The following is a 14,685-nucleotide window of genomic DNA, read 5'->3' on the forward strand; positions in this document are numbered from 1 at the left end:
AGGAAATCCAAGTGAAAGTCCACATGTGCATCTGGCACACTTTCTTGAGATCAGTGATATGTTGAAGATAAATGGAGTTTCTGATGATGCAATTCGACTCAGATTATTTCCTTTTTCTCTGAAGGACCGAGCTAGAGAGTGGTTACATTCTTTGACACATGGTTCAAACACAACAGGGGATGAAATTTCACAAGCAATTTTGGCTCAATATTTTCCACCAAGCAAGACAGCTAAGCTGAGAAATGAGCTGACTTCTTTTAAACCTAAAGATGATGAGAGCTTGTATGAAGCATGGGAGAGGTACAAGGATTTGCAAAGGAGATGTCCACATCATGGGATTCCTAAGTGGATGCTTGTTCAACACTTTTATAATGGAGTTTCACCAGCTATTAGGAGTACAATTGATGCATCTTCTGGAGGTGACCTTATGGAGAAATCTGAAGATGAAGCTTTTTCTGCTCTTGATAAAATTGCTTATAACAACTACCAATGGAGTTGTGAGAGGAATGAGATCAAGAAACCAGCTGGTATGTTTGAGCTTGACGCCATGAATATGATTAATGCTAAGTTTGATGCTTTGACAAAGAAGATGGACAAGTTAAGTATGAAAGTAGATTCTTCATAGGAGGTTACGGTAATACACTAGAAATTGGAGCTGCAAATGTCAATTGTGCAGCAGATTTTTCTGCACTTAATCAAGATTTTTCAAGTGAGCAAGTGGATTATGTGGGGAACTACAATCAAAGACCAGGTGGTAACCCATTTTCTGCAACTTATGATCCAGCATGGAGAAACCACCCAAATTTCTCTTGGGGAGGTAGACAAGGGCAAAATCAGAATTTTCAGCAACCTTCTGGATATCAACAAAATCAGAATTTTCAGCAGAATAGAGGGCCTCCTCCTGGAATTTCTAAACCTCAAAATGTACCTGCTCCACCTCTACCACAACAAGCACAACTAGACAAGACAGCTAGATTGGAATCTATGATTGAAACTCTTCTTGTGAGCCATCAAAGTCAACAAGAAATGATTTCTCAATTAGCATCTAAAGTGGATCAAATGGCAACACACAACAAGATGTTAGAGAATCAAATAGCTCAACAAGCTAGCTCTTCAAATAGCAAAGCTTTTGGGAAGCTTCCTAGCCAACCTGAGAATCCAAGAGAGCAATGCAATGCTGTTACTTTAAGAAGTGGAAAGGTAATGGGGGAAGAACACGAAATTGAAGTAAAGTTGAAAGAAAAGAAAGATGAGTGTGAGAGTGAATCCACTTCAACTAAAGCTAAAGCTAGTAAGGAAGCAAATGAAGAGAAAGAAGATAAAAAGAAAATAGAAGAGAAATATGTGCCTCCTGCACCATACAAGCCACCATTGCCCTTTCCTCAGAGGTTTCATAAAGCACAATTAGATAAGCAGTTTGGGAAATTCCTTGAAGTTTTGAAGAAGTTGTATATCAACATTCCATTCACCGATGTCATTTCTCAAATGCCTTCTTATGCTAAGTTTTTGAGGGAGATTTTATCAAATAAAAGAAGGTTGGAAGATTATGAAACTGTTGCACTTACTGAGAAGTGCAGTGCTTTATTGCAGAACAAGCTCCCACCAAAGCTGAAAGATCCTGGAAGTTTTTCCATACCATGTCACATTGGAGAAACAAGTATTGAGAGAGCATTATGTGACTTGGGGGCTAGTGTTAGCTTGATGCCACTTTCCATATGTGAGAAGTTAAAGGTTAGAGATCTAAAGCCCACAACTATTTCTTTGCATTAGGTAGCAGTCTATAAAGTATCAGTTGAGATTTTAGAGAATGTACCATTAAAAGTTGGAAAGTTTTTCATTCCAGTGGATTTTATTGTACTAGAGATGGAGGAGGATGTAAGAACGCCCATCATACTTGGAAGGCCATTTTTAGCCACTGCAGGAGCTAATATAGATGTAAAGAATGGGAAATTGAAGTTGACAGTGGGGGAGGAGGAAATAGAGTTTAATTTATTCCAAAATTCCAAGGAACCAGCTGTGTTGAATTCTTGTTATAGGGTAGATGTTATAGAGCATGATCTTTGGAACTGGTTACTAAACTAGAGGAAAATCAAGCTATTCCAATGCAATGCAATCAGCATAAAGTGCAAAAGAAAAAGTCAGCTTCACCATCTCGTTTGATTAACAATGAAGCTTCAAAAGTTAAGCTCAAGCCTCCATCAAAATCACTCAAAAGAGGAGATTCATCTAAAGTTTGTAAGAATATTCCTCAAGATATAGTTGGGATTCTGAACAAAGCAACAGGTATTTTCACACATAATGGGAAAAAGTTGAAATCTAAATTCATTTCAATTTTGTTGTGAAGGGAGGTAATATTTTCCAATTCCAACCACCATGAGCTTTGAAAAGAAGGTCAAGCTTAAGACCTTAAACAAGCGCTTCTTGGGAGGCAACCCAAGCGTATCCTTTTATAGTTCATTAATTTTCCATTTCATTTCACTTTCAGTTTTCACCCTCATTAATCTCAAAAGTGACATTTGTTTATCTTTTGTAGATAATTCATAAAGATTGGGCAAGTTTACACTTGTTGCAAAAACAAAGAATTAAAGGGAAGCAAGTATAAGCAACATTCTGCACTTTATGCAGTGCCTGTGAACAGTAACACCTTTAAACTTGTGCTAAATTGCTGATATTGCAATCTACTTGATAGCATATGTTTGATTTTGTGTTTTGTGTAAATTCTGTGAAATGCAACTTGAATGAGGATCAATTTTGATATTTAGGACTGATGAGGACTTTATTGAAGTGCAAAAATAATGTTTGTTAAGTTTCACCTTTTAGTGTATATATAATTTTGTAGTCTGATAGGAATTTACATGCTTTTGTTGGAATTCTTTGCTAATTTACGCAATCTGTGATTTTTGCTCTTGCTCATGCTTTGTTCATCTTGCTAAAAGGTCAATTTCTACATTTTTTCTGCAATTCTTGGTTGATTGGAACTTGTCTAAAATGCTGCTGAAAATATGCTTTTGGTATAAGTTTAGAAAGGAGACCATTTCATTTAAATGTGCAAAAAGGATAGTCACAACTGGTGCCTAAAATGAACAGTGATTGCAAAAGTTAAATGAACATGTGCTATGCTTACTAAGTTTATGAGCGAGATGAACTGAAATCCCTAAATTTTATGGTGTTTGTGTGTATTTGGTAATTGCTGAGGGTTACAATAGCATTCCATAACTTTTGGACTAATTTTGATAAGCAAAACCACAATTTTGCCCAAAACCTGCCGAAACTTGCTGATGACATTGCTTGTCAAGCAAAGTCTTAAGCAACTTCTGCTGAACCTTATGCCTAACCCTAAGCATGGCCCAAAATACCACATGTCTACCCCACATTTTAAAAGGGCCAGCATTTCCGCCAATTTTCCAAAAACCTCGCCAACACTCCCGATAAACCTCGTCGACTTCCTTTCCCACGCCATTTTTTCCGGCAAATTTACAGGAAGTCGAAAAGTTTCCTCCTTTTCATTAAAATGGTCAGAACCAAAATGTGGTCCTCTCACAAACCCAAACTCAGTAGACTTCGACATTCTGCAAAATCTAAAATGGGTACTCCATCCTCATTACCCATAAACCCTAACCCTAGCCCCAGTCCGCCATTACCTCAGTCCCCACCACCACAAACGCAGCCATTACCACAATCACCACCACCTCAGTCACCGCCCTCGCCCCCAAGCCAAATACCACCTCTCATTCCGCCGACTCCCCTCTCGCCGCAATCCGAGCCGCCAAATGAAACACCAATTACCGACACCCATTCCCCAGAACCAACGCCTGACCCTGTTCCTACCCAAACAAAAACAAAAGGGAAAACAAAAAGGGCCGCAGGTAGACTCAAAGAAACCCCTGTCGGAAAAAGGAAACGAGTACCGTCTATCCCTTTCGACTTAAACTCTCCACCTCAGTCCTCTGAACCAGTTAGCAAACGGACTAGGTCTTCCTCGCAAACCCCAGCACCAGCGGTCCAAACACCAGTAACCCAGTCTCCCTTGCATTCTCCAGCACCTGCGTCATCTGCAGATACTATAGAGGAGGTAATTTCTCCATTACCTTGGGCTTTTAGGGATATGGATATGAAAAGGGCCTATGAGAAATTGCTTTCTAAAACTATTTTGGCGAACAAGTATATGGATGAGCAAATTTTGAAAGAATTAGGCATTTATGATTCTGTCTTTGCCTATTTGGATGTTGTTAGCTGGACTGATTTTGCTAAAATAAGGGAACCAGTGTACAAGGATCTAACCCTCGAATTTTTGAGTTCCCTAAAGTTGAGTTTCAAACCAACAGTGCCTGAACATAAAGATATGATATATTTTCGATGTGCTGGAATTGATAGGGAGTTAGACATAGGTGCTTTGAATGCCATTTTTGGTTTTCGAGATTCGGTATAAAAACATTGAGTGGCAAGAAAGCTGTTTATGACCTGTTCAGTGGAAAGATATTGCACCATTTGGAGGTTATTATAGCAGAGGACTGCAAAAGCCTCTAGGATAGTTGACCATGTATTGAAATACCTCCATAGGTTCATTACTTACCTTTGTTTTAGGAAGGGGACACGATATGATGTCGTGGGTCTTTGAGGATTTGTTTCTAGTGTGGTGCATGAAGGAGAGAAAACAAGTAAGTACAGCCCATTTCATAGCTACTCATTGGCACCAAATTGTCACCAAGCATACTAAAGGTAGTATTGTTTTTGGAGGGTATATAACTGCCATAGCAAAATCATTTAGCTTTGATGCTAGTCTATATAAATTGCTGCCAGTTCAGGAATCATACATAGACAGACCATGTTCTGCATATGGATGTTTGTGAGAAAATAGGCCACACATATGCTCTGTTCACAGTGACACCACGACACCCAGCTACGAAAACCCCACCACTTTTGCAAGCTGCGTAACCACAACCAACCTCTACTCCACACTTCTCGAGACATGTTATCCATCTTAAAATCCTTGGAATCCAGGATAACAAATTTCACTGTCCAACCATCTGCTCCCTCACCTGATACCACAGAAATTCTTGCTTCCTTGAAAAACTTAGAAATCAAAATTGAAGCCATGGGTCAAGAGCAGGTTAACCAAAAGAAGAAGCTAGAAAAGAAACCTAAAAAGAGATTTTTATCTCTTAAAAAGAAACAGAAGCAACATCAACTTCAAATGCTGGAGCTTTACAACACACTGGCCCAATCCTACAACAATTTATATCATTGGGGCCAAGCCATGTTTCAAGAAATGAAAGACTTAACAGAAAACTTGAAGCTTACAAGCTTCGGATCATAATGAACCTACTGCAGAACCTGCAGCAGACCCTGATGCAGCAACAAAGGCTTGATAGCAGAACTTGATCAGTAGCAGCAGTTTTAATTTCTGTTTTAGGTTTATTTTGTAATCTGTTTATTTTAATTTTCAAACTTTGGTCATGGTTGTAATATTTCGGTACTTAGTTTTTATTATTATCTCTGCACTTCTTTCCCTTAGTTTACTTTATTTCATTTTATCTTCTGATATGGACATAAATACTCTGTGAATGTTTCTTAGTTTAATTTTTGATTTAACTGTTACATTTTATTTCTTTACACTTTTTCATCTTCTTGCACGTTATTTTTGCACTTTATCTTTTCTTCAATCCTAATTTTGTTAACATTGATGAGTTGCACAATTTTCTTTGAGCCGCATCTGTTTCACATCATTTGGAGGTAACAGCTTACCCTTTTACTATTTATGCCTATGGTATGTTGCCAATGCTTATGCTTTCGCTTTACCCTACGCAACAGGTTAAGCAACATCTTAAGCAGTGTAAATTCATACATTTGGGATACCTTTTCACATTTTTCTCTCTAAAGCTTCATTGTTAATATCATTTTGAGCTAATTTTGAAATACTTGAGCTTATATTGATTTAATCCCCAATTGTATATATTTCATTAATTGATTAGTTCACACAATTTTGCCCATCTTTGCATTCATTTTAGACATTGAGGACAATGTTTCATTTGAGTTTGGGGGTGAAGGCAAAAATTTTTGCAAATTTTTTAAAATTTTCTTTTATTCATTTATTGCATTTCATTCATCCATATATAGATAATCCATACACTTATACATATACCACACACATGTCTATACCCATATACATACATTTGCATATAGTTTTCATATAGATTACATTTAGTTTTAATTTGATTTATGCATTCATTTTAGGATCATGCATATCATAAAAACAAATTTTTACCTTGTCCTTAGAGGATTGAGAGTTGCTTTAAAGAGCAATTAAGCTTACTTTTAGAAGGGTTTGATGGATTGAAAGTCCTGGATAGGTGCAAAGTTATTAAATTCTTGCTTGAGTTTATATCTTCTTAGCCAAGGGCCACCCAATCTATTGCATTGACTTTGAGTGCTTAGAGAAAACTCTAGGGTGAGAAGTAGCTAATTGATGTCTCACCAATCCTAGAACAATCTTCCTAAACCTTTCAAGGCGAAATCATAGCATACACCTGAAAAAGAAATGATCTAGGCATTCTTTGAATTTTAAACCCATATTTTAGCCTTAGCCAACCTCACTTAAAAATTTCCCTTTGGAACCAATTTGAGCCTACATTTATCCCTCTTATTCCTTTGGAACCCACATTACTACCTAGCCATAAACCCAAACACCTACCTACCCTCTATGAGAATAATTCTTTGAGTGATAGATACACATAAAAAAAAAAATAAAATAATAATAATAATAATAACAATTAGTTGGGAGAAGTGGCTAAAGTAAAAAAGCTAGCAAATTCAATTATGGTATGTAAAGTAATTCACCACTCAAATACACAAAGAAATGAGTTTGGGGGTGAATTGAAAGGGACAATTATAATTCAAAGTCAATGTTTTTATGTAGTCCCTCTAAAAGCTTCAAAATTATATGCTAGCATTGGTGAATAGTTGTAAAGTTCCTTCTCCCATTTGATTCAAAAAAAAAAAAAAAAAAAAAAAAAGATAGAAAAAAATTTTGTGTGTCTTGATCTTTTAATAATTTGATTATTCTCATATTTTGTTACCTTTATCCTTTTCTTGTTAGCCACATTATCACCCCCTTAGCCCCATTACAACCCTTAAAAGTCCTTTTGATCTTTTAATGGTGTTTTGTTACATTAGTGGAGATTGGAATAGGGAAATTGCCTATGGGATTGTGATATCTAATCCATTCATTTACTTCCATCAAGTTTTTGAGACACTTTAACTTATGGATTACCCTATAGTCTATTTAGGCATAATTATTCTTTGTGATTGATTGGTTTGGGCTTGATAATATGGATAATTGACCCAAGGCTAAGCGGTGATAACTTTGGTAAGGATTAAATTCTTGGCACCTTGAAAGTGGGTATATGGTGTGTTGGTGGCTAAAGGTAAACTTGAGAGTTCGGATAAGTAATTTTCATAAATTTAAGGTAAGGTACCCCAAATTGCATTAATTGTTTTTAATTTGCTTGAGGACAAGCAAAGGTTTGAGTTTGGGGGAATTTGTTACACTCATTTCATATAGACATTTTAGGGTAGTTTTGCATTCATTTTGCACTTATATTTTAGTATATTTTATGTTTTTAGCTTTATTTTAGCCTATTTGTTGAATTTAAATACTTTATATTTGATTTTTGTAATTTTGTTGTTTTTGATAGGATTTTGTGGCAAATCAAGGATCAATGAGTGCATTAGGAAGTGATTTGAAGAAATTTGGAATCCTTTAACCATAGAGGAAAGTTGAAGAAATCAAGCCTTGAAAGAGCAAACAAACCAGTGAAATTTGCTTGAGACCTTGCTTAAGGTCATGCTCGGAGTAAAGCGGCAATGCTTAAGGTGCGGCACAAGTCAAGCATGAGCAGAAAAGTCCATTTATAAGTCTGCGAGATTTCTTTGAAAGGTCTGCAACCTTAAGCGATGCAGGCGTCGAGGCTAAATTTGCTAAGAAGCCGCTTAGGGTTAAGCCGAACCCTAAGCGAGAATGCCCGAGCGTGAAAGTCTTTGTGACTTGGATAATTTTACACCTCATTTCCTATCCACTCCTTGTTTTTTATTTACTTTTAGGGTAACTTTTAGGGACGATATAAATTCATCATTTCCTTATTTTTGCCACATGAGGAAGAGGGAGAAAAACAAAAAGGAAAGAAAATTTAATAGAAAGGGAGAGGAGACGCCATTTCCCCTGGGGAAGGAGCTGCTGCACCAGTTTTGAAGCTCCAGAAACCAGAGGCTTTGGTTCTTCCACCTGGGTTTTTCTATTTCAGTCCTCTTATCATGTTTTCCTTTACTTTTCCATCTATATTTCTTGTAAATACCATAATGAGTGAGTAATTTCCTTAGATTTGAGTTGGGAAATATGTTTTAGATTAATTTGTGGATTTGACTGGTATTTCCTTATTTTACATGAATATGAGTTTTGATTCCTTCCTTGTGTGCTTGATTTACTTGCCTAATGTTGGTACCCATTGGGTATTGTGTTAATCTTTGATTGAAGGACCGAAAGGTGAAAGTCATTGATAGTTAATCAAGGATTGGAACTTAAAATCACCTAGATTTAGAAATAAACTAGGACTTTAAGAGGAATTAATTATTGGTTACAAAACTTAATGGGTTTTAAAGTAATCAAATACATACGAAAGTAGGTTTGGTTATTTTAGAATACACTTTGATATGCTTGAAAAAGATATTAAAGGGATTTAGAATCAATTTCCTTCAAACTCTATTTTTCCCTAAAAATTGGAACGCCCAAGACAAATCCCAATTAATTTATGCATAAACCCCCAACTCTGGAATCACTTTTACCATAATTAGACTTTCGTTTAAATTACCCATTGTTAATTTTAGTTTAATTGCGAGCTAGAATTAGAATTTATTTGTTTGCTCTTTACCCATTTCAATTAGATTAATCAATTTACCTTGCTTATTTACATTTACCATTTATTCATTAATCATTAGCCCAAATAATCGCTTCATTCATAGTTTAGTAATCAAACAGCAAATCCTCGTGGGAACGATACTTGATTCATCACTTTATTACTTGAGACGACCCGTATACTTGCGGATAAGTCGCCAACACTAACCCATTGTGAGAAGCATCACTATAAACTGTGTATTCTTTACCCGGGCTAGGTAAAGTGAGGACTGGAGCTTCAGTCAAACACCTCTTCAACTCATCAAAACTTTGCTGGCATTTATCTCTCCACTGAAATTTTACATCTTTCCGAAGCAGCTTGGTCAGTGGAGAAGATAACATAGAAAACCCCTTCACAAACCGACGGTAATATCCAGCTAAACCCGAGCGCAAATTTACGTGATGTTCTGGCGGCTTCCAATTAAGGATAGCTTCTACCTTCTTTGGAATCTACCTTGATCCCTTCAGCTGACACAACATGACCAAAAAAGGAGATTTCTTTCAGCCAAAATTCACATTTCGACAATTTAGCGTATAGATGTTTCTCCCTTAAACTCTGCATAACAATATGCAGATGTCTGTCATGCACCTCTACATACCTCGAATATATCAAAATGTCATCAATAAACACCACCACAAATTGATCAAGATATGGTCTGAAGATAGTGTTCATCAGATCCATAAAAGCAGCTGGAGCATTTGTTAACCCGAATGGCATAACTAGAAACTCCTTGCGGCCATACCGAGTTCTGAAAGCAGTTTTTGGAATACTCTGCTCTTGCACCTTAAACTGATAATAACCAGATCACAAATCAATTTTGGAGAATATAGCTGCACCCTTCAATTGATCAAACAGATCATCAATGCGAGGCAATGGATATCTGTTCTTTATTGTCACCTTATTTAACTGTCGGTAATCTATACATAAGCGGAGAGTACCATCCTTCTTCTTAACAAACAACACTGGTGCTCCCCAAGGTGACACACTAGGGCGGATGAAGCCCTTTTTAAGTAATTCTTGCAACTGTATCTTTAACTCCTTCAACTCTGCTGGTGCCATTCTGTATGGCGTTATGGAGATTGGATCCACACCAGGCATAACATTAATTTTGAACTGCACTTCTATTTCCGGAGGTAATCCTGGCAATTCATCAGGAAACACATTTGGAAAGTCATGTACTGTAGGGATGTCCTTCAATACTGGACTCCCCACTTGGGTGTCTACCACATGTGCCAAGTAGGTTTCACACCCCTTTCTGATCATTTTTCGGCTAGTGCAAATTAAATGATGTTTGATGGCAATAATCGCTTTCCCCATGTATTATCACATCACTGCATCGAGGAGACCAAAAGTGACTGTCTTCACCTCTGATTAATCATGGCATGATGCCTAGCTAACCAATCCATGCCCAAGATGATATCATAATCTCTAAAGGGCATTTCAATGAAATCGATAGAAAAGTGTGTCCTTGGATCAAGAAAGGACAATCTCTATACATTCTATTAACCACGACCTCTGTCCTAGCGGACTTGTTACTAGCACTCAAAGTCCATTTTTGTACATGGAACAGCAATGCAATCAATGATGCTAGCACTCACATAAGAATGAGTAGAACCCGGATCAAATAACACAACTACATCTTGATTAAAAGTTGAGAAGGTACCACCACAACATCGATGTCTCGCCTCTTCCTCTGTCTCATTGCATAGATTCTGTGGAGCCTTTGTCTTGCTCTCAATGTTTCATCTGCCTTGGTCGCTGTGGGCTACCTATACCGCTCTACCTCTGCTGGGTGGTGTGAACTTAGCAATGTGGCTCGAATCGACCTTCTGTAAGTAGGAGGTGGTCCAACTCTGCGACTACTGGTGCAGTCCTTGGCAAAGTGTCCTGTGCCTCCACAGTTATAACAGGCTCTAATAGCCTTGTAGCAGATCCCACCATGATTTCTTCCATATGTTTCACATTGGCGGGGAGGGTAGGAACCTCTGGTGCTCTGCTAACCAGATAGGGGAGGCTTCTGTCCTGAATATCTTCCCCTACCAGATTTCTTGCCACCTCTGCCATGTCCCCCATGATTCTTCCTCTTTCCAGTAGGACCACTGGAACTCTGTTCTACTGATTTTCCCTCTTTCTCTGTCTTCTCTGATTTTTTTTTTCTCAGAAGCACCTTCAGACTCAATTCTTTCTAACTCTAGAGCTTGAGAAACAAGTTCAGAGAAGTTAGTGTGTTTGAAGCCAACCACTTGTAATCTGATACTGGGCTTCAAGCCGGTTTCAAACCTCTTGCATCTCTCCCTGCTAGTAGAAAGTAAACTCACTGCATAATGGCTTAGGCAGGAAAATTCTCTTTCATACTCAGCCACTGATCTGCTCCCCTATTTCAGACTTAGGAATTATTGTAATTTCTAGTCTACATAAGCATCAGGGACATATTTTTGTCTGAATTCCCTGAGAAAGTCATTCCATGTTAGCATCAGAGGTTATACTGCATCGTGGGGAATGGTTTTCCACTATCATAAGCATCCTCAGAACAAAGATACAGAGTATTCAAATCTGAGCTCTTTCGTGCAATGTAGTTTCTTGAATACCCTTTCCATCCTCTCTAACCATTGTTCTGCCTCTAGAGGATCTACTGTCCCCTTGAACTCTGTAGCCCCATATTTCATCAATTTGTCATACTGTCTAGCAGGAGACTATGGTTGTACCACTGGTGGCTGTATTGGGACTTGAGTAGGCACATTACCAGCCATTTGTTGGAACATTGCAGCCATCTCACGAGCGAACCGAGCAGAAATCGCGATCGTGGGCTGGTGCTCTTGAACCATCGACATTATGTAGGCCTGGGGCATCCCCTTGCACCTCAGCCTCAATAGATTGATCGACTAAACGATCACCCTCTTCCATAGTCAATGGAAGGATTTTTGATCTCCTGAACAAATAACACAAGGAGATTTCCTCCCGTTAGTGCATATTTATAATGTAATGTACTATATGTATCAAACAATGATATTGAGCAGTTGTACTATGAAGAAAGAATATTCAAATAACATGTGAAAACAGAATTTAAAAACTAGCTCTAATACCACTAAAACATGTCACACCCTACCCCTTTGTAAGGCATAACATGATCCCGTAGTATACCTAATGAATTACCAACTCCGTCTACTGATAACCCATTAAATACACTACAAGGGATTTTAAAAAAAAACTTTTCTTACTTCTTTTACAGTGGTGAGCACTATTTACAGGTGTTAAAAACCTTTGTGAACTGAAATGAAACAGCTAACTCATTTGAATTATTTGGAATTTTTGTAAAAATTTTGGCAGAGTGCCATCTGTATTTTGGATAAAACAGTTCTTCAGAAAACCTGTAAAAAACACTTCAATATATTTCCAAATCTCAATTCCAACATATTTCTCAACACAACATATTTCTCAACTCAAATCCACAGTGATTTTTCAAATACTGAGATACAAGAAATATAATACAATTTTTACAAGTCAAAATAACTCATAATTTACTTTACAACTTCAATGTGCAATTTTAATTTACAACTGCTCAAAACCAAGAACACTATGTACATACAGTGGTCATACATTACAGTAAAAAAAGCAAAATGTGGTATACTCATTATACCCGATAATCTCTCGCTGAAAGGGTTAGTCTTCAGAGAGCCCTAGGAACTAGATTGAACTTCAGCACAGCATTCCACCCACAGATAGATGGCCAGTCTGAAAGGGTTATTCAGATATTGGAGGATATACTACGGGCTTGTGTGATTGAATTTGAAGGTAGTTGGGGTACATACTTGCCTTTGATTGAGTTTGAATATAACAACAGCTATCAATCAAGCATTGGAATGCCTCCATATGAAGCTTTGTATGGCAAAAAGTGCAGAACTCCCTTATGTTGGGATGAAGTAGGTGAAAGGAAGATGATTGGGCCAGAAATTGTTCAGCAGACAGAGGAAAAGATCAGATTGATCAGAGATAGACTCAAGGCTGCATCAGACCGTCAGAAGTCCTATGTTGATCTGAAGAGAAGAGATATTGAATATGCAGTGGGTGATAAGGTATTCCTCAAAGTTTCTCCTTGGAAGAGGATTGTGAGATTTGGCAGAAAGGGGAAACTGAGTCCTCGTTTCATCGGACCATATAAGGTTCTGGAAAGAGTGGGTCCTTTGGCATATCGATTGGCATTACCTCTAGAGCTAGCAAGGTTACACAGTGTCTTCCATGTGTCCATGTTAAGGAGGTACAGATCTGACCCATCTCGTGTACTATCGGTTGAAGAGATTGAGGTAAATCCAGACCTCTCATATGAGGAAGAACCCATAAAAATTCTAGCTTATGAGGTGAAGCAGCTGAGGAATAAACAGATACACCTGGTTAAAGTGCTGCGGAACCATCATTCAGGCCAGGAAGCTACTTGGGAACGTGAAGAGGATATGAGGGACAACACCCATAGCTGTTCAGAGACTAATGCCAGGTAAAATTTCGAGACGAAATTTATTTAGGGGGGGGGGAGAATTGTAACACCCTTATGTTCGGTAGTGCGTACTACTATTCCAGTGACCAGTGTTATCCGAACAGCTAGGATGCCTATAACTACACTTCGATATGAGTGAGGAGACATAAAATAATGAAATACAAGAAAAGAAAATACAAGAAAAACAAAGGAAAAATAATAGCAAAGAAATATAATCAAGTTAAGCGAGCCGAGAACCCTAGCGATGGGTGACCCCAGGAAGTCACGGCGTGGATCGTTGACTAGCTACAATCTGCGGGAACCACGGAAAATATTTTAGGACTCAAATAAATATTTATTAAAGTATAAATATCATTAGAAATATCAAAGAAAAATTAAATAATTAGTACAAAGAAAAGTGAGAAATCGAAAAACGGACAAAACCCGGTGTTACCGAAAAATCGGAATGCAACGAGCAGGGCATTATGGTCATTTGACATCCGAATTGTCTTTTGACCTAAAGTTCCATTAAAAATACATGGTATTACACTTGGAAAATATAATGAAAGATTAAATTTGGGGTACCTAATATAAATAGCCAAAAGTGGAGTGTAAATGGAGTAATTAACACATTTAACATATAATATTAATTAAATAAAGTTAGTGGAGAGTTAGTGGGAATTATCTACACCTAAGTGGACCACTAACTCACCCTTTGGACAGAAGATTGAAGTTCATCTCCAAGCTCCCAATTTCAGCCGAAAATGGTGAAAAGAAGATCCACCATTGTTGTCCACTTGAAAGCTTCATGCATGCTTGATTTAAGCTTCATTCTTGGCACCTTTCTTCACTAAAAGTAACCACCACACCTTGGGCAGCATTTAGGGAGTGAGAAAGGTAAGTTTTGATGAGTTTTTAAGAAGCTTCAAAAATAGGTAAGTTTGTGTTTTTGAATATTGCTTTGTTAAAGTTTGTAAGGATATTATGGGTGTTTGATTTATGGAGAAATTTTTTGAGTTTTGATGTTGAATGGGAATGTGTACTTTTGGCAACCATGGAAGCACCTTGAAGGCAGTTTAATTGTGCTTGTAAATGGTGAATTAAATGATTGATTAAATGTATATGGTGTATGAAATTGTTTGGGTAATGTATACTTAGTATATGTAAATGTAAAATGAGATTTAAAGCTTGGAAAGTAATGGGATGTAAGTGTACCATTGTGGCAGTTTGCTAACTCTTGAGGAATGCTGGAATTCATGCTTGGTTTAT

The 14,685-nt window shown here is 37.5% G+C and overlaps 2 protein-coding genes and 1 non-coding gene across 3 annotated transcripts; 2 read left to right on the plus strand and 1 right to left on the minus strand.

Moving 5' to 3' along the window:
• Positions 1–232: 232 nt before the first annotated feature.
• On the minus strand, positions 233–339 carry LOC131181038 (small nucleolar RNA R71). Its single transcript, XR_009149665.1, has one exon. It is a non-coding gene; the product is annotated as a small nucleolar RNA R71 (small nucleolar RNA).
• Positions 340–1,203: 864 nt separating this feature from the next.
• Positions 1,204–2,082, plus strand: LOC131180663 (uncharacterized). The gene is made up of 3 exons (XM_058148015.1): positions 1,204–1,448; positions 1,536–1,731; positions 1,771–2,082. The coding sequence occupies exons 1-3, from the start codon at positions 1,204–1,206 to the stop codon at positions 2,080–2,082; spliced, it is 753 nt and encodes a 250-aa protein (XP_058003998.1).
• Positions 2,083–3,583: 1,501 nt separating this feature from the next.
• LOC131180664 (classical arabinogalactan protein 9-like) lies at positions 3,584–4,429 on the plus strand. The gene has a single exon (XM_058148016.1). The coding sequence runs from the start codon at positions 3,584–3,586 to the stop codon at positions 4,427–4,429; it is 846 nt and encodes a 281-aa protein (XP_058003999.1).
• Positions 4,430–14,685: the final 10,256 nt, after the last annotated feature.

The sequence above is a fragment of the Hevea brasiliensis genome, chromosome 6, assembly GCF_030052815.1.
Source record: "Hevea brasiliensis isolate MT/VB/25A 57/8 chromosome 6, ASM3005281v1, whole genome shotgun sequence".
Lineage (NCBI taxonomy): Eukaryota > Viridiplantae > Streptophyta > Magnoliopsida > Malpighiales > Euphorbiaceae > Hevea > Hevea brasiliensis.

Excerpts from the sequence above, each read along its gene's own strand:
- LOC131180663 (XM_058148015.1), top strand. The coding sequence starts at position 1,204 with ATGGGGGAAGAACACGAAATTGAAGTAAAGTTGAAAGAAAAGAAAGAT. Across the intron at positions 1,449-1,535 it reads CTTGAAGTTTTGAAGAAGTT|GTTGGAAGATTATGAAACTG; the intron begins GTATATCAACAT and ends AAATAAAAGAAG. Across the intron at positions 1,732-1,770 it reads CCATATGTGAGAAGTTAAAG|GTAGCAGTCTATAAAGTATC; the intron begins GTTAGAGATCTA and ends TCTTTGCATTAG.
- LOC131180664 (XM_058148016.1), top strand. The coding sequence starts at position 3,584 with ATGGGTACTCCATCCTCATTACCCATAAACCCTAACCCTAGCCCCAGT.